The 23248-nt window shown below is 36.9% G+C and overlaps 1 protein-coding gene across 9 annotated transcripts in view; it reads left to right on the top strand.

Annotated features, from left to right (window-relative positions):
• Positions 1–23248, top strand: part of CEP290 (centrosomal protein 290) — a 99506-nt gene that overhangs the window by 60722 nt on the left and 15536 nt on the right. For 6 of the 9 annotated variants that reach the window (XR_005795396.1, XR_005795395.1, XM_040491271.1 and 3 more), the window contains 9 exons: positions 6861–7074; positions 8224–8361; positions 10327–10548; positions 10875–10997; positions 14828–14973; positions 15338–15493; positions 18401–18524; positions 18970–19596; positions 22731–22865. Coding sequence is in view for 7 of the 9 variants with exons in the window: in XM_040491271.1 (XP_040347205.1) it covers positions 6861–7074; positions 8224–8361; positions 10327–10548; positions 10875–10997; positions 14828–14973; positions 15338–15493; positions 18401–18524; positions 18970–19596; positions 22731–22865 (1885 nt within the window). In the remaining 2 variants the exon portion in view is untranslated. The remainder of the gene's footprint in view (positions 1–6860; positions 7075–8223; positions 8362–10326; positions 10549–10874; positions 10998–14827; positions 14974–15337; positions 15494–18400; positions 18525–18969; positions 19597–22730; positions 22866–23248) is intronic. The other 3 variants (XM_040491266.1, XM_040491269.1, XM_040491270.1) reach the window with 3 other exon arrangements.

Here is a 23248-nt window from a genome sequence, read left to right on the forward strand (position 1 = left end):
AGTGCAAGAGGGTTCCCGTTTCTCCACATCCTCAACAGCATCTATAGTCTCCTGATTTGTTCATTTTGGCCACTCTGACTGGCGTGAGGTGATATCTGAGTGTGGTTTTGATTTGTATTTCCCTGATGAGGAGCGACGCTGAACATCTTTTTATGTGCCTGTTGGCCATCCGATGTCTTCTTTAGAGAAGTGTCTATTCATGTTTTCTGCCCATTTCTTCACTGGGTTATTTGCTTTTCGGGTGTGGAGTTTGGTGAGCTCTTTATAGATTTTGGATACTAGCCCTTTGTCCGATATGTCATTTGCAAATATCTTTTCCCATTCCGTTGGTTGCCTTTTAGTTTTGTTGGTTGTTTCCTTTGCTGAGCAGAAGCTTTTTATCTTCATAAGGTCCCAGTAATTCACTTTTGCTTTTAATTCCCTTGCCTTTGGGGATGTGTCGAGTAAGAGATTGCTACGGCTGAGGTCAGAGAGGTCTTTTCCTGCTTTCTCCTCTAGGGTTTTGATGGTTTCCTGTCTCACATTCAGGTCCTTTATCCATTTTGAGTTTATTTTAGTGAATGGTGTGAGAAAGTGGTCTAGTTTCAACCTTCTGCATGTTGCTGTCCAGTTCTCCCAGCACCATTTGTTAAAGAGACTGTCTTTTTTCCATTGGATGTTCTTTCCTGCTTTGTCAAAGATGAGTTGGCCATACGTTTGTGGGTCTAGTTCTGGGGTTTCTATTCTATTCCATTGGCCTATGTGTCTGTTTTTGTGCCAATACCATGCTGTCTTGATGATGACAGCTTTGTAGTAGAGGCTAAAGTCTGGGATTGTGATGCCTCCTGCTTTGGTCTTCTTCTTCCAAATTACTTTGGCTATTCGGGGCCTTTTGTGGTTCCATATGAATTTTAGGATTGCTTGTTCTAGTTTCGAGAAGAATGCTGGTGCAATTTTGATTGGGATTGCATTGAATGTGTAGATAGCTTTGGGTAGTATTGACATTTTGACAATATTTATTCTTCCAATCCATGAGCAGGGAATGTCTTTCCATTTCTTTAAATCTTCTTCAATTACCTTCATAAGCTTTCTATAGTTTTCAGCATACAGATCCTTTACATCTTTGGTTAGATTTATTCCTAGGTATTTTATGCTTCTTGGTGCAATTGTGAATGGGATCAGTTTCCTTATTTGTCTGTTACTTCATTGTTAGTGTATAAGAATGCAACTGATTTCTGTACATTGATTTTGTATCCTGCAACTTTGCTGAATTCATGTATCAGTTCTAGCAGACTTTTGGTGGAGTCTGTCGGATTTTCCATGTATAATATCATGTCATCTGCAAAAAGCGAAAGCTTGACTTCATCTTTGCCAATTTGGATGCCTTTGATTTCCTTTTGTTGTCTGATTGCTGATGCTAGAACTTCCAGCACTATGTTAAACAACAGCGGTGAGAGTGGGCATCCCTGTCGTGTTCCTGATCTCAGGGAAAAAGCTCTCAGTTTTTCCCCGTTGAGGATGATGTTAGCTGTGGGCTTTTCATAAATGGCTTTATGATCTTTAGGTATGTTCCTTCTATCCCGACTTTCTCAAGGGTTTTTATTAAGAAAGGGTGCTGGATTTTGTCAAAGGCCTTTTCTGCATCGATTGACAGGATCATATGGTGTTTCTCTTTTTTTTTGTTAATGTGATGTATCACGTTCATTGATTTGCGAATGTTGAACCAGCCCTGCATCCCAGGAATGAATCCCACTTGATCATGGTGAACAATTCTTTTTATATGCCGTTGAATTCGATTTGCTAGTATCTTATTGAGAATTTTGGCATCCGTATTCATCAGGGATATTGGCCTGTAGTTCTCTTTTTTTTACTGAGTCTCTATCTGGTTTAGGAATCAAAGTAATACTGGCTTCATAGAATGAGTCTGGAAGTTTTCCTTCCCTTTCTATTTCTTGGAATAGCTTGAGAAGGATAGGTATTATCTCTGCTTGAAACGTCTGGTAGAACTCCCCTGGGAAGCCATCTGGTCCCGGACTCTTATTTGTTGGGAGATTTTTGATAACCGATTCAATTTCTTCGCTGGTGATGGGTCTGTTCAAGCTTTCTATTTCCTCCTGATTGAGTTTTGGAAGAGTGTGGGTGTTCAGGAATTTGTCCATTTCTTCCAGGTTGTCCAATTTGTTGGCATATAATTTTTCATAGTATTCCCTGATAATTGTTTGTATCTCTGAGGGATTGGTTGTAATAATTCCATTTTCATTCATGATTATATCTATTTTGGTCATCTCCCTTTTCTTTTTGAGAAGCCTGGCTAGAGGTTTGTCAATTTTGTTTATTTTTTCAAAAAACCAACTCTTGGTTTCGTTGATCTGCTCTACAGTTTTTTTAGATTCTATATTGTTTATTTCTGCTCTGATCTTTATTATTTCTCTTCTTCTGCTGGGTTTAGGCTGCCTTTGCTGTTCTGCTTCTATTTCCTTTAGGTGTGCTGTTAGATTTTGTATTGGGGATTTTTCTTGTTTCTTGAGATAGGCCTGGATTGCAATGTATTTTCCTCTCAGGACTGCCTTCGCTGCGTCCCAAAGCGTTTGGATTGTTGTATTTTCATTTTCGTTTGTTTCCCTATATTTTTTAATTTCTTCTCGAATTGCCTGGTTGACCCACTCATTCGTTAGTAGGGTGTTCTTTAACCTCCATGCTTTTGGAGGTTTTCCAGACTTTTTTCTGTGGTTGATTTCAAGCTTCATAGCATTGTGGTCTGAAAGTATGCATGGTATGATTTCAAGTCTTGTAAACTTATGAAGGGCTGTTTTGTGACCCAGTATATGATCTATCTTGGAGAATGTTCCATGTGCACTCGAGAAGAAAGTATATTCTGTTGCTTTGGGATGCAGAGTTCTAAATATATCTGTCAAGTCCATCTGATCCAATGTCTCATTCAGGGCCCTTGTTTCTTTATTGACCGTGTGTCTAGATGATCTATCCATTTCTGTAAGTGGGGTGTTAAAGTCCCCTGCAATTACCACATTCTTATCAATAAGGTTGCTTGTGTTTATGAGTAATTGTTTTATATATTTGGGCGCTCCGGTATTCGGCGCATAGACATTTATAATTGTTAGCTCTTCCTGCTGGATAGACCCTGTCACTATTATATAATGTCCTTCTTCATCTCTTGTTACAGCCTTTAATTTAAAGTCTAGTTTGTCTGATATAAGTATGGCTACTCCAGCTTTCTTTTGGCTTCCAGTAGCATGATAAATAGTTCTCCATCCCCTCACTCTCAATCTGAAGGTGTCCTCAGGTCTAAAATGAGTCTCTTGTAGACAGCAAATAGATGGGTCTTGTTTTTTTATCCATTCTGATACCCTATGTCTTCTGGTTGGCGCATTTAATCCATTTACATTCAGTGTTATTATAGAAAGATATGGGTTTAGAGTCATTGTGATGTCTGTATGTTTTATGCTTGTAGAGATGTCTCTGGTACTTTGTCTCACAGGGTCCCCCTTAGGATCTCTTGTAGGGCTGGTTTAGTGGTGACAAATTCCTTCAGTTTTTGTTTGTTTGGGAAGACCTTTATCTCTCCTTCTATTCTAAATGACAGGCTTGCTGGATAAAGGATTCTTGGCTGCATATTTTTTCTGTCTAGCAAACTGAAAATCTCGTGCCAACTCTTTCTGGCCTGCCAAGTTTCAAAAGAGAGATCAGTCACGAGTCTTATAGGTCTCCCTTTATATGTGAGGGCACGTTTACCCCTTGCTGCTTTCAGAATTTTCTCTTTATCCTTGTATTTTGCCAGTTTCACTATGATATGTCGTGCAGAAGATCGATTCAAGTTACGTCTGAAGGGAGTTCTCTGTGCCTCTTGGATTTCAATGCCTTTTTCCTTCCCCAGTTCAGGGAAGTTCTCAGCTATTATTTCTTCAAGTACCCCTTCAGCACCTTTCCCTCTCTCTTCCTCCTCTGGGATACCAATGATGCGTATATTATTTCTTTTTAGTGTATCACTTAGTTCTCTAATTTTCCCCTCATACTCCTGGATTTTTTTATCTCTCTTTTTCTCAGCTTCCTCTTTTTCCATAACTTTATCTTCTAGTTCACCTATTCTCTCCTCTGCCTCTTCAATCCGAGCCGTGGTGGTTTCCATTTTGTTATGCATTTCATTTAAAGCGTTTTTCAGCTCCTCGTGACTGTTCCTTAGTCCCTTGATCTCTGTAGCAAGAGATTCTCTGCTGTCAGCTATACTGTTTTCAAGCCCAGCGATTAATTTTATGACTATTATTCTAAATTCACTTTCTGTTATATTATTTAAAACCTTTTTGATCAGCTCATTAGCTGTTGTTATTTCCTGGAGATTCTTCTGAGGGGAATTCTTCCGCTTGGTCATTTTGGATAGTCCCTGGCGTGGTGAGGACCTGCAGGGCACTTCCCCTGTGCTGTGGTGTATAACTGGTGTTGGTGGGCGGAGCCGCAGTCAGACCTGATGTCTGCCCCCAGCCCACCGCTGGGGCCACAGTCAGACTGGTGCCTGCCTTCTCTTCCCCTCTCCTAGGGGCGGGATTCATTGTGGGGTGGGGTGGCCTGTCTGGGCTACTTGCACACTGCCAGGCTTGTGATGCTGGGGATCTGGCGTCTTAGCTGGGGAGGGTAGGCAAGGTGCACGGGGGCAGGAGGGGCAGGCTTAGCTTGCTTCTCCTTAGGTGATCCACTTCAGGAGGGGCCCTGTGGCAGCAGCAGGAGTCAGATCCGCTGCCGGAGGTTTGGCTCCGCAGAAGCACAGAGTTGGGTGTTTGCGCTGAGAGAGCAAGTTCCCTGGCAGGAACTGGTTCTCTTTGGGATTTTGGCTGGGGGATGGGCGGGGGAGATGGCGCTGGCGAGCGCCTTGTTCCCCACCAAACTGAGCTCTGTCGTCCGGGGGCTCAGCAGCTTTCCTTCCCTTTGTCCTCCAGCCTTCCCGCTTTCTGAGCAGAGCTGTTAACTTATGACCTCCCAGCCGCTAAGTCGCGCTTGCTGTCGGAACACAGTCCGTCAGGCCCCTCCGCTTTTTGCAAGCCAGACTTGGGGGCTCTGCTTGGCCGGCGAGCCGCCCCTCCGCCCAGGCTCCCTCCCGCCAGTCCGTGGAGCGCGCACCGCCTCGCCGCCCTTCCTACCCTCTTCCGTGGGCCTCTCGTCTGCGCTTGGCTCCGGCGACTCCGTTCTGCTAATCCTCTGGTGGTTTTCTGGGTTATTTAGGCAGGTGTAGGTGGAATCTAAGTGATCAGCAGGACGCGCGGTGAGCCCAGCGTCCTCCTACGCCGCCATCTTCCTCGGAAAAATCCAAGTTTATAGTGTATTTTGTAATCATTGTAGAATGTTAGGAATGAGAAAGTGTCTGCATTGTGCGAATGGCAGCCTAGGTCCTTGGATTGCCCGTGAGAAGATTTACATGGGGATCAGTGCTCAGAATAAAAACATCCAGAAGGAAAGTAGCAAGCACAAAGCAGTTTATTAAAGCAAAAGTACACTCCAAGGTGGGAAAGGAGAGTGGGTAGGTTCCCTGAGGTGGAATAAGCCCCTAGGTTGTTTTGGAATTAGATCGTATTGGGTTTCTCTGGGCTGGGAGAAGCCCCATCATTTGGGAAACTCCTCCCACAGTTTGGGAGGGGGAGTCTGACCCTGTAACGTTTGCACCAGAACCTTCATGTGGCAGGTGGGTCGAGGAGGAGTAGAGGCAGGTAGGGGTATCTATGCATGATAGTGAGTCTAAGGGTTACCCTGGGGCAGAGGTGGAAGAGGAGAGTGCATGTTCTCTGCACCTGTGGCTCTTGATCTATCAGGCCCAGGGTGTTTAAGTCACAAAGCCCACATGTTGAACTCTGGCTTATAATGTGTGCTTTTTTTTTTTTTTTTCTTTTAATTGTGGTCCTTGCCTCCACTTCAGGCCTCTGTCATTGCCTTTCAAGGACTTGGGACTCTGCCTCAGGTGTTCCTTCCACTGCTCTTGTCTAGCCTCTACCTAACAGCTGTCTCTGTGGACCTCAATTTCTCATCTGAAAAAATGAAAGTTGAACTACTTGACTTTATAATTCCATTCCAGCTCTGAAAGTCTTACAATTTTATATTCTTAACCTACTTATCCAAGATGTCTCTGACAATATTAACACTACTTTTGCTTTATTAAGAAGCTACCACTTTTAAGAAATTATTCTCTGAAAGAAAAAGAGAACCAGCAATAGTATTTGGTATCTTTTCAATCTCATTTCCCCCATTGTATTAAATTTTCTACATGAGATGTTATTTTTGGTAAGTTTCTGTCATGTTTTGGAGTATAAAATTGCTTGTGCTTTTGAATCTAATTCCTGAGTGTAGAAAATAATCATCTTTTGAAATACCTTGTATATATATAAATTTTTGCCACATGAAATCCTTGAGTGGTTGTTTTGTACCTTACCATTGTCATTTTAGACTAAAACTGTACTTTTATTCTGTGTGCACATGGATATGTGTATTTTAATGTGTCTTAAGAAATTATAGACCTGTGTGTTTACTTTAGTAAGACCTCATATTTTCATAATTTGATGATTATTTGTAGTAACTTCAGTTTTTGTTACATCTTGCAGGAGACATAGTATTTAAAGTGCTATTTTGTTCCTTATATTGTCTAGAGGTACAAAATTACTTGATGCAGTTGTTGCCAAAAATAGTAAATAACTACAAGGAAAAGTCTATTTTATGTTAAGTTTAAGGGTTAAGTGGAACAAAAAATTGTTCTTGTTTTGATTTGAATTAAGACGTAGGTTGTAGGGATACTTAGGACCCAATATTTGCTCTTTACAAAATTCCTATCAATCAAAGTGTTAATTGCAGCAACCTCTCCATTAAATACATATGTTTGCTTATATTAGGCTCCAAGAAAACCATGCATATGAAGTGAAAAAAGTGAAAGCAGAAGTAGAGGATTTAAGGTGTCTTCTGGCCCAGTCACAAAAGGAGTCACAGAGTTTAAAATCTGAACTGCAGGCTCAAAAAGAAGCAAATTCAAGAGCTCCAACAACTACAATGAGAAATCTAGTAGAACGGCTAAAGAGCCAGTTAGCCTTGAAAGAGAAACAACAAAAAGTAAGTAACAACAGAGTATTGTCAATATTTAGGAAATATATGTGGTAATAGATTGCTTTTAGAGAAGACTTGTAAAAGATTATATATATAAATCTGTTGTACTAAAAAATATGAGCTTTGTCTTATGCTATTAAGTAGGATATTCGCCTTTTGGTGGGGTTTTAAAGTACAGATATAGCCCAGTTTCTTTTTATGTTGTCATCAGTTTGATTTGTGGGTTATCTGTAGGAAATAAGGGGAAATCTTAATCCCATTATTTTCTCTCCTTTTCTAACTGGGATTTTATGCTACTGAGGCTATTTTGAATAATATTTTGAGTGATTGAACAATTTTGGGGAGTATGAGGGAGATAATGACAGTGAGGAGGAAAGTTTAAAGAAGGAAATCACAGAAATAGATTTTTGAGAAGCAGTTGGTCAGTGGATTGTCTGAGGTATTTTTAAAATTTATCTCAGGTTTGAGATACTCAATTGTTTTAGAAGGTGCCACTGTATTTCTGTGCTAGCTTGTGAAATTTATTGGCAAATTTCAAGTCTCTTCTAATCCTGTCATTTTACTTGTCTATATAAATTCCGTTAATTTCACTTGTACTAAGTAATTCAGATAAATATGTAAACTTGGATATTGAAGGGGGGCACCTGGGTGGCTCAGTCAGTTAAACATCCAACTTCAGCTCAGGTCATGATCTCATGGTTCGTGGGTTCAAGCTCCATGTTGGGCTTTGTGCTAATAGCTCAGAGCCTGGAGCTTGCTTCAGAATCTGTGTCTCCCTCTTTTTCTGCCTTTCCCCAACTCGTGCTCTGTCTCTCTCGCTCTCAAAAATAAACAAACACTAAAAAATAAATAAATAAACAACCAAACTTGGATATTGAAAACAAAACATACGGCTTTTATAGCACAAATGGCTTGATTTAATATTGGTTCTCAAAATTAGTGTCAAGATTTTGAACTCACGCAGTTTGAAAAGAATTGAGTGCAATTATTATAGAAATTTCATTTGAAAAAGTTGGACTCTTTGTGAATTATGTTTGCATAAAGACATGGCATTTTATGAAAATAGTTAAAAGTGATGCATGTTAATTTTTTTGTATTATGCGTTGTTTATATAAAATATTAATTCTAAAAAAGTGTATATGTTATAATATTCAGGCACTTAGTCGAGCACTTTTGGAACTCCGGACAGAAATGACAGCAGCAGCTGAAGAACGTATTATTTCTGCAACTTCTCAGAAAGAGGCAAACCTCAATGTTCAACAAATGGTTGATCGACATACTAAAGAGCTAAAGGTGAATGTCAACACATTCATTAATATAACAAAATTCCTTATAATTACTATTAGAAGAGGATCCACTTTGATATATAGCAATTTTGATAATAGAGAATTTATTCTAATGAATTACTGATAGATAGATAAACACACATTTTTGAGTAATAAGAATCTTCATTGTTCTCACACTGATGGTCATCTTGGAAATTAGCAAAAATAGACCATTATTAGCTACTTCTTCCTAATAGAATTAATGAAGATTTTACTTAGAATTTTTGTTTCTGTGTTGATGAGATATGTATGTAGATTTCCTTGTTTTATTTCTTTTGCTTCATCAAATTTTTCTTAATTTTTACTAGTTCATAATATGAGTTAATTAGCTTTCCTTTTTTTCTCCCTGAAATAGTTTATGGAGATTATATAGTCCTTGACATTTAATCCATAGAGCTGTGTAACTCTGAAGGCTTTTTTGAAGTTAAATATGTATTTTTTTGGCTATGTATTTTATTGTTTTCAAACACGATAGAGCATTAGATTTGGTGATTTAAGATTATTTTTTACAAAACACATGTATTTCCTAATGGTTTTTAAATTTCTTTACATAAAGTTTCATAGAGTATATTCTGCATAAACTGAAAAATATAAAAATTGTGTTTTGTTTGTAATTTTGATTTACTCTCGACTTGTGTGTGCTCTTCACCACCATTAAATTGTGTAGGGACTGGATTTTACTTAGGTGTTTTTGTTTTGTTTTTAAGTTTATTTCTTTAGTAATCTCTCTACCTATCATGGGGCTCAAACTCACAACACTGAGGGGCACCTGGGTGGCTCAGTCAGTTAAGTGTCTGACTTTGGCTCAGGTCACGATCTCACAGTTCATGAGTTCAGGCCCCAGGTCAGGCTTGGTGCAACATCTCAGAGCCTGGAGCCTACTTCAGATTCTGTGTCTCCCTCCCTCTCTGCCCTCCCCTGCTTGCATTCGCTCTCTCTCAAAAATAAGTAAACAGTAAAAATTTTTTTAAAAAACCTCAGGACCAAGATCACCATCAAGAGTCACATGCTCTTCTGACTGAGCCAGCCAGGCGTCCTTCTGTAGCTTTTTTGAATCTCTCATTGTACCTATCAAGATTATCAGTATAGTTGACAGTAAAAACCCATTAAGTAAATAAATATATAAACAGGAATACCTCTTTGTTGATTTCTTCCTCAATACCTCTTTGCCTGAAATGTCATCTTCTCTGAATCCTTAACAGTCTTAAAGTCCTTTTTCTTGAAGCCTTTTCTGACTTCTCCTGGACAGTGTATGTTTCTTCTAACTGTATTATAATAGTGCTAAATTTCTTGTTAGTGTTATTGGTAATAATTTTGACCTGTAGTAGTTTATCCAACAAAACCTACTAAGTACCAGTATTTTTATCGCTGTTACTGTATGGGACAGCTGGGGACTCCTAGGTAGCGGGTGGCTTCAACATACTGTCAAGAACTGCAAGTTACCCTTTTATGTCCTGTCTTTACAAAGTGTGTTAGTACTACAAGTTAGAGATTTTGTTTTATACTGGCATTTTAAATGCCATGTACATTCATATGTCCTTTTTCCTTTAAATCAGTTCCACTGTAATAAAACCTTTGCTTATTTGATAAAATTTTGTTTCTGGGTGTTTGCTGAAGCTGAATTGCCTTAGACTGTTTTTTCATGTTTTGTTTTTCTCAAAAGAGACTTGGTTCATTTGAAATGAAGATAGAAAAATATATGTAGTTAGTGGGTTTTTTTTCCCTGCGACCTTAAAAATTCAGATTGAAACTTTACTTTTAGTAAGTTTTAATTTTATAAGCATTAACTAAACCTTTTTAAATAAGTGTTATTAAGAATAATTTGTTTCAATAAAAATTTAGATCCACTTTCTTTTTAATAAGTAATAGATGTATCATATTTTATTGTTGATACTTGATGAAGATTCATGAATTAAACCTCTCTTTGTTTTAGTCACAAATTGAAGACTTAAGTGAAAATCTTTTAAAATTGAAAGAAGCTCTTAAAACAAGTAAAAACAGAGAAAACTCATTAACTGATAATTTGAATGACTTAACCAATGAACTGCAAAAAAAACAAAAAGCTTATAATAAAATGCTTAGAGAGAAAGATGGAATTGATCAAGAGAATGATGAACTGAAAAGGCAAATTAAAAGACTGACCAGTGGATTACAGGTAATTTTATGTTTAATTGTGATAATGTCTTTTATTTAAAATATGTAGGTAGTAGTTTATTCCCACTTTTTAATTTCACCTATTTGCTGAAACAACTTTCAGATCACTTTGATTAATGTGGCTAATTCCTTCAGTGACCTCTGTTGTCTTTGTTGTTTTAGAGTAGCCTATCTTTAAAATGCAGAAGCATCCATAGTGCATCAGTAGTGCATTTAGAAAATGTGGTTAGCTATAGCCTCAAAAGTTTCTATAATTGGACTATTTATTGTGTATTTTGTTTGATACTTTTTTACTTCTAAAATGTAAAAATACATCTTATATTTTAGGGAAAATCTCTGTTAGATAATAAACAAAGTTTAATTGAAGAACTCCAAAAGAAAATTAAAAAGCTAGAAAGCCAACTGGAAAGAAAGGTGGATGAGGCAGAAATAAAGCCTATGAAAGAAAAGGTATGTGAAGAAACATACTGATTAATATGTTTAACGTAATGATAGCCTCACTTAAATTATGTAATTGATGAATAGGTAATATACGCTAGAGGCTCCTGGGCTGCTCATTTGGTTGAGAGTCTAACTCTTGATTTTGGCTCAGGTCATGATCCCAGGGTCGTGGGATTGAGCCCGAATTCGGCTCCATGCGCATGGAGCCTGCTTCAGATTCTGTCTCTCCCTCCCTCTGCCTGCCCCTCTCCCCAGCTTGTGCGTGCGCACGCTTTCTCTCAAAAAAATACTGTATTAATTTGAGGACCTAACACGTAATATAAATAATATAGAGAAGTCTAAGATGAGTTTCTGTCCTTTAGAAATTTAGTGACCCTAGATCATGACCTGAACCAAAATCAAGATTCAGACACTAACCAACTGAGCCATGCTGGTGCCCCTATAATGTAATTCCTGCTCAGAAGTGACTACAACATCATCATGTCCTCTTCCTGACAAAGTACCTCTAAAATCCCCTCACACCTTACATATCCAGCTTTTCCCCAATATAGTTGTTTATGCAGGTAGGTGCTTTTGACCTTTGGGAAAGAAAGTTGGGCGTTTTTAGTCTACTACCTTGACCCAAATGTGTCCTTTTTATCATCCAGTAGAATGGACTGTTAGTTCAGGGTAAACAAAGTGATTTGGAATTCAGTATTGGTAGTAATCAATAACGAAACCATTCATAAATTGATTCTGTAATGTGAGAAAAGTTGCTTAAAATTTTCTAACAGGTTAACTAGTCAACTATTTTGTAATAAATATTACTGATAGAAATTATCAATCCTCCAAATCCCTTCAATTGGCTAAAGTGCATATAATTAAATTTGTTACAAATAATAAAATGAAGACTTATATCAGTAGCACTGAAAATATCAATAGAGACCTGAGAAATATTGGTGTTAGTAATAATGTTTGCCCCTGCAGAAAATCACAACAGAGAAGCTAAGGTTAGGAAAAATTTTTATTGTAAAATTTGTGCAGAAAATATTCAATATCTATAAAATAATTTCAATAACATGGACATAAAAAAGAAAATTAAGGAATTTTAATGCCACTGAATAGAAAATAGTAATGGGATTAAAATGTCTTAATAGAGTATATTCCAAAAAATTTTTGTCCTATGAAAATTCACCAGTGTTAGTATAATTTTTATTAAAATATTTTCATTTATATACATTGAACCACAATACTTGCTGTCTGAAGCTTTTCTGGTAAAAACTGCAAGATAAAAATGTCCTTATTCTCACAATTTGCTTTCTTTGCTGCCTCCCCACTTGGACGAAGGTCTAATCCTCGGATACCAGTTCCTAACCTGATTCCTGTCAGAAAGCCTTGTGACTTTGGCTGGACTCCTAATCTCTGTTTCAGTTTATTTCTCCTTAAAATAGAAATGATACTATTTGCATTGCCAATTTCCCAAGATTATTTTGGCAGTCAAATGAGACAATATGTGCAAGTCTTTTGTAAGCCATCAAGTCCATACCACTGTATGATATTATATTATTACTAATTAGAAAAAGAGGACAACACATAGAGCAACACTAATATTAAATTTTCTATCCAGGAATCTAGCAAGAGTATTATTTCAAATTCGACAGTGTTGGGCGTTTCTAATTTATGGATGTTTTTATATTCAGTGATTTCATGCTGAAATTTCTGTATTTTTCTCTGTCAACGCACCCCCATGCCTTACATTCCTGTGTTTTTTATGCTGTTATACTTTTCTCCATAGCATTTATTATTATCTGACATACTAGAGATTTACCTATCTATGTGTTTATCTTTTGGACTATAAGCTTTAATGGAAGGAATTCTACCTGTTTATTGTTGTATCCCCACCACCTACAACAGTCCCTAGTCCCTAGCATGTATTAGATGCTCAGTATTTGTTAAATGAATGAAAAATTTTAAATGCAGTCACATTATTCTGAAATCCATCCTAAGTGGCTCTTGGTACACAAACCATGAAAAAAGAACTTCTCCCTGCATCTTCTCTTCTCCCCCAGTCAAGAACAGATCTATGGTGATGTTTGCCTTTGTTATTTTTTTCTTGTGGTTCATTTTTAAATAATTCCAGCCTTGTTTCCCTCACTCTTACTTCAGAGGTTGGTATCAGAGGGTAAATGCTCAATTCCATGCTGCAGAGTTATTTACTTCTATACCATTATGCCCAAGCTAATATTTACATTCCTGGAAGTACACAAAATTTCTTGTATATATTTCAGACAAAAAGTTAATAATTATTAAACATTTACCGAAGTTTTTATGTTTTTTTAAAAGGATAGTTGCTAACTGAATTAAATAAATAAGGTAAAAAATTGGCCAGTATCAAAGAAGATAGTGTTGATAGGACAACGTATCTTAGATGGGCATTTGACTTTAAACTATGGCTTTTAACTCTTTCAGCCCTGACATTGCCTTTTGTAATAAACAGTGTTTTATAATATCCACATGAAATTTATGGTTAATAGAAATTACCTACATGTGTAATTTCAAAAATATCATTACAGGGGCGCCTGGGTGGCTCAGTCGGGTAAGCGTCTGACTTCGGCTTAGGTCACGATCTCACGGTTCGTGAGTTCGAGCCCTGTGTCGGGCTCTGTGCTGACAGCTCGGAGCTTGGAGCTGCTTCAGAGTTTGTGTACCCCTCTGTCTCTGCCCCACCCCTGCTTGTGCTCTCTCTCTGTCTTTCAAAAATGAATAAACACACAAAAAAAATTTTTTTAAATATTATTATAAATGCCCTAATTGAAATATAAAGGAGAGGGGCGCCTGGGTGGCGCAGTCGGTTAAGCGTCCGACTTCAGCCAGGTCACGATCTCGCGGTCCGTGAGTTCGAGCCCCGCGTCAGGCTCTGGGCTGATGGCTCAGAGCCTGGAGCCTGTTTCCGATTCTGTGTCTCCCTCTCTCTCTGCCCCTCCCCCGTTCATGCTCTGACTCTCTCTATCCCAAAAATAAATAAACGTTGAAAAAAAAATTAAAAAAAAAAAAAGAAGAAATATAAAGGAGAAACAAAATAATTCACACAAATAATATGTTTCTACATCTGTCATGTTTCAACATGAAGATGCTCTGGCATACTACACTAGAAAACATAATGAAATAGATTTATAGCATTAAGGTGTATTCAGAGCTACAAGTGCAAACTGATGGAAATGTATTCAGTGGCATTACTAATGCCATTAACTATTTCTCTTCCGTGCTCAGCACTTACCAGCAGCTAACATACTACAAAATATTTTTTTTCTTGCTTTTTTTCTGTATTTTGCTCCCCTTCCCTTATCTACCCAACCAACATAAATTAGACTATAATGCTTTTTCTCTGATTTTTCTCTGATCAGAGAGTGCTTCTACACTTAATGCCGAGAGTGGTATGGCAGATGATTAGCAGTATATAACCATCTGTTGGATAAGATTTGAAGAGGCTGTGATACTAGGAGATTGCTATTTTGGTCAAAATTGGGTTGGTCATTTGTACATACATACTTTTGTTAGAAGGTTACGTTGGTCATGATCATCTTTATTAGAATCTTTACTTAAAGACTTTTAAGTCTGTTGACATTAGTCCAAACTGTTCCCTAGAATTTTACCCGTCAATAATAGAATACAGAACCTTTAAACGGAAGGGCATTTTTGTTAGTAGCTTGGCATGTCTAAAGATTCTAGACATTATATAGCAAAATGAATGTATTCACATATTCCCTAGGAAGTATTGGTTTACCATTGTTCCATAAATTATAATTAATAAATCTTGAAATTAAAATATTGGTAATTTTCTCCCTCATTATTGTTTACAGAGTGCCAAAGAAGAATTAATTAGGTGGGAAGAAGGTAAAAAATGGCAAACCAAAATAGAAGGAATTAGAAACAAGTTAAAAGAGAAAGAGGGGGAAGTGTATATTCTAACAAAGCAGTTGAATACTTTGAAGGATCTTTTTGCCAAGTGAGTTTAAATTTAACCCTAGTTAATTATTTGTGAAGTCTTTAATTGATCTGGAAGTTACATAGTTTTATTGTATTTGATAGTACATATTTGATGTTATATTTGAGAAATTTCATAGTTTTAATTATGATTTATTATCTGTGATTCATTTTATTTTCTTTAAAACGTGTTTAAAATTATTTTAACAAGTTGTAAACGGAGTTTCCTACAATTTTGAAATGTTAGCTCATAGCAAATACAACAAGATCTAGTTTTGGGGTTTTTTTTATGATGTTGTTTAATTAGTAGTAAGCTTCAGTTTAATAAATTGAACAAGTAAAACAGTGAATTTTATATTTTCATGGTGCTATATTGAATCCCACAGGGCTGACAAAGAGAAACTTACTTTGCAGAGGAAACTAAAAACAACTGGCATTACTGTTGATCAGGTTATGGGAGTGCGAGCTTTGGAGTCAGAAAAAGAGTTGGAAGAATTGAAAAAGAGAAATCTTGACTTAGAAAATGACATATCATATATGAGGTAAGCTGTTATGTGAAATGTGGGACCTATTACAATGAAGAAATACTGGCTGACCCATAAAAACTGATGTAATGAATGTGTATTATTTTATTTAGGCTTGGGTTCTATTCTCTTTTCCCGTGGGAATTAAGATGGGTTCTTTGTATGCCACATAATTTGGATTGTATTCTTGAACTTCTGAATATCATGTTGTGAAACTTTGGATCTTGGTTAAATTCTATGGAAAATGTAGTATTTTTGTTTTCACAGGCAGGCAGTCTTGGATAGGTTCAGGCCCCGAGTTCCCACCTGCTTTCTATGGGCTGTGGTTCTAATATCAGTTTTGTTTTCAAAGCCTTTATAGTCTCTTTGGTTCCGTCCTGCCTGTGCACCTCCCTGTTGGAAGTCTGGTATACGGGCTGCCTTCCATCCATTAGTTAGTTCTGTGAGTCTTTGCTACTGTAAGATCAGATTCATGCACACACAGCTCAACGTTGAGGCCAGAAGTTCATGAACGACATTATAGGATCCCTTCCTTGAGTTCCTCCCTTTCTGCCATGTCCCTGACACTTTCTGTTTCCCCAGGGCTCCCCCTTTTTGTATTTCAGATGAAATCTGGGGCTCTGGTTACCCTGTTCTACTGTTTACTTTAGCAATTTTGTGTATGTCTGGAGCCAAGCAATAGGAGGGCAGAAAGGGGAATGGGGAGGGAGGGGGCTACTTCCCGTCTACCCCTTTAGTAATCACAACTCTACCAATTTCCTAAATATTTTGACTCCTGTGGGTTCCCATGCAGCCTATGCCACCAGTAGCATGGGATTGCTTGAGGGTTGGAGTACGGGAGAACGGAGAGAACAAAAAAATATTGGGGGGGGTGGGATTTTTTTCTTGGAGAGTATCGTAAGTGCCCTCTCTCCTTGCTGGAGCTAGAACTCTAAGGCTTCCCTGGAGCTTTCTCCCTCAGTGCTAACACTCACCTTCAGGTTTCAAGCAGTGTTGTGTTCAGCCCAAGACACACTAGAAGCAATGGAAAGGTAAATTGCTGCCGTTTGCTGCGCCTTCAGATTCTGGTATAGTGTCCCACTCTGTAAAATATTTACTTTTCAGAGTTCTCAAATAGCTGTTCCATGCATTTAGGAGAGACAAGATTGGGTGTGTTTACTCCACTCTACCTAGAACCAGACCCCCTCCCTGCCCCCAGTGTCATTTCTTTTTTTTTTTTTTTTAATTTTTTTTTTAACGTTTATTTATTTTTGAGACAGAGGGAGACAGAGCATGAATGGGGGAGGGTCAGAGAGAGGGAGACACAGAATCTGAAACAGGCTCCAGGCTCTGAGCGGTCAGCACAGAGCCCGACGCGGGGCTCGAACTCACGGAGTGTGAGATCATGACCTGAGCTGAAGTCGGCCGCTTAACCGACTGAGCCACCCAGGCCCCCCCCCAGTGTCATTTCTTTAGCAAAGCTTTTGAAATTTGTTTCATCATCTCTTTCCAAGCTATGTCTTCTGATAAAATCATGTCTTAACACCCAAAACTGTAATTTTCTGCTTTATTCATTTCCTCTTAGATGAACTTAGATTAGTTTTACAAAATTTGTTACTTCTCCTTCTAAGTACTTACAAGCATCCCAGAATCATATTAATGATTATTTTCTAAGTGTGGTACCTGCCTGTTATATTTGGACATGGGGACACTTACTGTTCTTAATTTTTTTTAATATGAAATTTGTCACATTGGTTTCCATGTTCTTAAATTTATCATATGTTTTTCCTCTCCATTGATCTTCAAAAATTACCATTAGTGTTTCTTTATTAATGCCTGTGATCATGTCTGTATTAATGTAATATGAACTTCTTTAAAGAAGTACCCATGAGTTTCTAGCCTACATTCGATTCCCTTTTTTTCTAAGTCATTGTTTCTTAAATCCTTCAGAATTTTCCTTGATGGAGAAGAAAAAAGTGATTAAGAATTCTTTCTTGCAACATCTATTTTGTAGTTACTGTCTGATCCCAGTAGCGGCTCCTTCTCTTCTTTGGTTTTCTTGATCTAAACATGTGTTCAAAACAATGTTAAACCCTTTTTTTCTCCTTTGCAGTTTTCACAGGATCATATATTTTCATTTTGAAACCTAATACTTTTAGAGGTTTAATTTGTTTTTTCTAATAATGTGAACCTGTATGGGCTTAAATAATTGGAGAAGATTTGATAGAAGAGATTGAACTGGCCTTCTGTCTCAGTTCAGCTGTGAATTTCTAAATTTTATGAATCAAATGTAGATATTAAAGGGAGGAAGGACATTCCAAGAAAGCAGAGCCCTAGCAGAGACATGGTGGCAGGGGTGAAACTTTCATGTTGGGTAAGGGCAGATTTTTTTGCCTTACTAAAGGTGGACTCCTGGACAATTAGGTTGAATAGGTATAGTGGGGCCAGATTATGAAGGGCCTTAGGCGACACATGTGAGACTTGGACTAACAGATTGTTATCTGGCACCACTAAGAGCCTTTTTTATATTGTTGAGCTTTTTGAGAAGTATGTCATGAAATTATCATATAGTGTTTTAAAAATAGTATTTTGATTCATCTTACACAATTCCATATAAATAGATGCATGTTCTTTAAAGATGTTAATGTATTTCTATAAATCTAAATACACTTGTTAACTCATAATACAAAAGAGCCCTACAGTGAATCCTCTGTAATATATATATAATTAGACTATACATATATGATATATATATAATATATATATAATTAGACTATAATTAAATAATCATGTCCTAATTTTTATAAAATTTGCAAGTTTTATAGAAATTAAAATAAATACAATGTTAACAAATACATTATATATTTTCTTTTCTGTATTTTAATACAATAAAGCTGTGGAAAGTTGTTGTTTGAATAGTAAAGAGTCTCTTGTTTTTTATCATAGGACCCGTCAAGCTCTTCCTCGAGATTCTGTCATAGAAGATTTACATTTACAAAATAGATACCTCCAAGAAAAACTACATGTTTTAGAAAAACAGTTTTCAAAGGATGCATATTCTAGACCTTCAGTAAGTGTACATCTTTTTATTTTTCTGTTTTTAATAAAAGTGATATAAACTTTTACCTTTATCTGGCCCAAAACCTTAAGCTTCTTCTTATTAATATTAATGTACTAAATCCAACTTTTATTTTTGCCAGGTACTGATGTATATTAACTTCTTTAATCCTTCTTACATAAGTAGACCTAAGATTCTTAGACTTTGCATAAAACTGTATTCCAGAGATTTTAAAGAAGTTATTATTTTGAGTTTTGCTGTGGCAAGAACATACAATTAAGTAAATTAGAAAAATACAGCATTGTTTCCATTCAAACGTGTGATATATTTCTAGTTTTCCTTAATAAAAAAACATTAATGTAGAATTGTTTGTTGTATATTACCTTAAAGCAATAGTGTATACATTTTTGTTATTTTTTTCTTCTTTTCATGTTTCTTCTCTTTCTTCTGCTTCAAGCAGAATCTGTTATGTGACACAACTACGCTTTCTACCCTTGCTACCAGTGTTAATAAATATAGGCATAATATTTATCACAAAAAGAGCACTTTCCACAAGAACAAAAAAAAACCCATAATGGTGTTCAGAATTAAAAATGGGAAGGGAATAGATGCCAGTAACAACTTACGTCATCAGGTACCTAAAAGTATTCTACGGCATTACAGTAATGAAGAAAGACACACAACAGAAGATATTGTAGATTCTGCGGAGTTAAATAAATCTGAGGCAAGACCAAAAAATAAATCAAGTCCGCTTAGGTCAACTAATGGTACCATGGCAGATGTTAAGTCCAATTTTGAAAATGAACCAGATCCTGAAATTGAGAAAATTAATCAAGACCATCATGAAAATAATAAACAGGAACATGAAAACAAGGAAGAGAATGAGCTAGGCAAGAATGTGAAAGGAAAGGGACACACAGCTGAAGATGTGAGTCACGACCACCACATGGATCCAGAAGGATCTGCTGGAGAAGACCGTGATTGTGCCACAGTTGCTGCTGCACTGACTGAGAGTGCCGAGGAGGAAGCACAGGCAAATTCTGAAACCGATGTACCAGTCCAGCCAAGAAATGAAGTGTCCCAGGTTTGAGTCAATGGCAGTCCTGTGTTTGTTTCTTATAGCAAGTGGTATACAGTATGTGGTGCAAATGGAAATCAATTGCGTGGGATTTGTAAAAAAATATTAACTATTCATGAAGTGTGTATTAAGCTCTAATTGATGAGTTCCTATAAAAATTAATGGTTATGCATTTCTTATTGATTTTAGTACTCACTGTTTTACCACTGGTACTCACTTAAAAAGTGTTAGGTAACAGGATAACAAAAACCAGGCTCTTTAGAGGTGTGCATTTTGCCTTAGAAATTTCTAACTCAAGGTGCTCTGAAATCTCATCACAAACTTTTATTACAGTGAATAATATCAGTAAAAATGTGTTAGGATACTGTGTGACATTATTTGGTCATCTTTTTGCCACATATTTTATAACATACTTTTTTATAATGAATAAAGAGAGTTTGCATGTGTTGCTGTCTATGTTGTATTAGGCTCGATGCTGAGGTATAATTTTCACATATTTGCAGAGTATTGTTTCTGTTTTACATGGGAAGCTTGGAGCATGAGTATCATCTCTAGTGATGCAGAACCAGGATCTAAACACAGGTCTAACTTCACAGTTGATGATCTCTCCATGTACACACTACTTTTGGTCAGTTTACAATGCAGTACAGACTAAGACATGTTTGTCTCCACTTGAAATCAAATAGAATATATCTTTTTTTTTCCCCCTTATCCTTTCCACCTAGATATGCCAGTCACCTAAGTCCTAAACACATCAATAAAAACAAACATTTAAATCTTAAGAGAAAAGGGGGAAGGGGGGTGCCTGGGTGGCTCAGTTGGTTAAGCATCCAACTCTTGATTTCTGCTTAGGTCATGATCTCATGTTTCATGGGATCAAGCCCTGTTTGGGATTCTCTCTCTCCCTCTCTCTCTGCCCCTCCCCCACTCTCTCAAAATAAATAAACATTTAAAAAAATAAAAATAAAGGTTAAGAAAACATGGATGAAAGTGACTTAATTCTTATTTCATATCTTTATCCAAGTTCATAATGCTTCTCTTTTTTCCCTTGATAATAAGTTACTGTAAAATTGAGGCTCCCACTGTGTGTTTCTTAACTCCCATCCACTAAGAATTTGGTTTCTAGCACTGTATTCCTTTCAACAGGATTCCTCTTCCATAAAAGAATTGGAAATCTCATAAAATTCATTATGCAAGAATTTTACTTATATTACTTTTACACAATACAGAGTTTCATTAGAATTTGTTTTCCAGAAATTGGACGATTTCAACTAGTACTTTTTGTTTTTTGAGAATTGTGGGGAAAAAACGATCTGTATGTACTTACATAATTGCATCCATGTTTTAGGAGAATGTGTTAAAAAAAAAAATCCTCATGTGAGATCATCAGATAGAATTACTCTCTTCTGTGGTTGATAATTAGCAAATATTATGTCTGTCAATCAGTGGTACCCATAAGTGTTTATCACTTGTTAAATCACTACCACAGACAGAAGAGATGAAGTGAGGGTGACAGAAGAGCTCAGGGACAGGGCATTCATTACAGATTTCCATGTCTGAAGAGGCCTTAAAAATTACCCCATCTTGTGCCTTCATTTGTAAGATGCAGAAACTGAGGACCTTGCAGGTGGCATGCTTTGCCTAGTGTTAGCCTAATAGTAGCAGAATCAGAATGGATACTTGGGTTATTTGACAGAGAATGAGCATAAGCACGGACATATTCCTATGGTACAGACATTAACAAATATGTCTGTCTTTTGCACACAAAGAGATGCACACACATTCCTTTGAACAAAGACAAGTCAGGTTGGACACAGGCAGTGTTCCTGCCAGGGTTCTGCACCCTCAGGTCAGAATCAAATAGCCTAGAATTTCTTTACTTTTCTATATTCTATGTTTTAATGTCTTTAATTTCTTTTGCTTTTATTACCCAAGGGTAAATATATCGGAATATGAAGTATTTAACCTACTGCTAATTTAAAAGCTATTATAGAGCCATGGATATATTTGTATAACATTGCATTTTTTAAACTATAATGTCTTTAGAGTTATTGACTTGATAGCCCATCAAACCACAGAGAGAGAATGGGATGAGGGAGGAAAAACTAAAGCTATGCTGAGTACTTGCACAAAATGTTTCATATGATGCTCATAACAATCATAGGAGGTGGGTGGTTTTCTACCCCCTTTATAGAAAAAAAGAAATCAAGCACATATTTCTCTTTCAAATGACCTGTAGTTTAGAATGAGAAGTAAGAATGAACATAAATAATAGCCCAAGGTAGATTCGTGCCAAGAGAAATGCAATATAGTGTTACTGGATTTCAGAGGAGGAAGTTATTATTTGCACTTAAGGAACGAAGAAGAGCTTTCCGAAAGAGGAAAGAATTAAGGCACTTCTTTTTGGAGGCTCGTGTGTTAGTTTGCTAGGGCTATTGTAACAAAGCACCACAGATTTGGTGACCTGACAAATTTATTCTCACAGTTCTGGAAGCTATGAGTCCAAAATCAAGGTATTGGCAGGGTTGATGACTTTTTTAACCTGTGAGGGAAGAATCTGTTCCAGGCCATTCTCCTTGGCTTGCAGATGGCCAGTTGTGCCCTCTTTACATTATCTTCTTTCTATGCATACCTCTGTATCAAAATTTCCCTTTTTCATAAGAACACTACTCATACCGGGTTAGGGCCAACCCTAATGACCCTAACTTGAGTACCTCTGGAAAAGCCCTATATCCAAACAAGGTCACATTCTGAGGTACTGGGATTAGGACTTCAACGTATGAATTTTGGGGTGGGGTAGGATTTAGGGCATAATATAAACCATAACAAATAATAGTCATATTTTACTTTTGGACAGGAAAAATTAGCACAAATTAGTTTTAGAAGAGCATACATGTAGACATTATATGTGTGGATGTTTTTAAGACATACTTCACTGTGCTGTCTATATTAAACTGTATTACCTTTTCTCCTGCAACTTTTATATTCTGACTTCTTTAGGGTCATTTTTTTTTTAGAGTTCTCTAATTTTTCATATTTTTTGAGGGAAAGTGTACCGTTTTAGGTTTTCTTATCCAATATGTCCTATATAACTTTTATTACTAACATTTAAAAATATTCCTAACTTTATTTTCCTGAAGACTTCAGGAATAGAGTCAGATGAGCACTGTCAAAGAGAACAAGAGCTTCAGAGGGAAAACTTAAAGCTGTCATCTGAAAATATTGAACTAAAATTTCAGCTTGAACAAGCAAATAAAGATTTGCCAAGATTAAAGGTAAATTTAATGTTCTTTAGTTAAGAAATCTAATACCTGAAAACCTTTTCTCCCTCTTTGTATTAGTTTATGAAGATGCCAGAAACTCATATTCATAAAATATTATGGTAGTGGTATATTTTCTACATTTGTTCATGTAACAATTATTGAAAGCCTACTTTGTTGTCAAGTACTCTTCTAGGTGCTGGGAAACAGCAATCAAAATATTTCTTGCACACATAGAATTTATATTCTAGTGGGAAAGGCTGATAATAAGTAATATGCAGTGTGTCAGCTGATGTTAAGTTGATGTTAAGTGGTAAGGAGAAAAGCATGGTTGGTGTGAAAGGTGTGTGTGGTGGGGGGAGGGTTGGTTGGGACTATATGGAATTGCTATTTAAAAT

This window comes from Herpailurus yagouaroundi, unplaced genomic scaffold (genome assembly GCF_014898765.1).
Source record: "Herpailurus yagouaroundi ecotype Mexico unplaced genomic scaffold, PumYag 182, whole genome shotgun sequence".
NCBI lineage: Eukaryota > Metazoa > Chordata > Mammalia > Carnivora > Felidae > Herpailurus > Herpailurus yagouaroundi.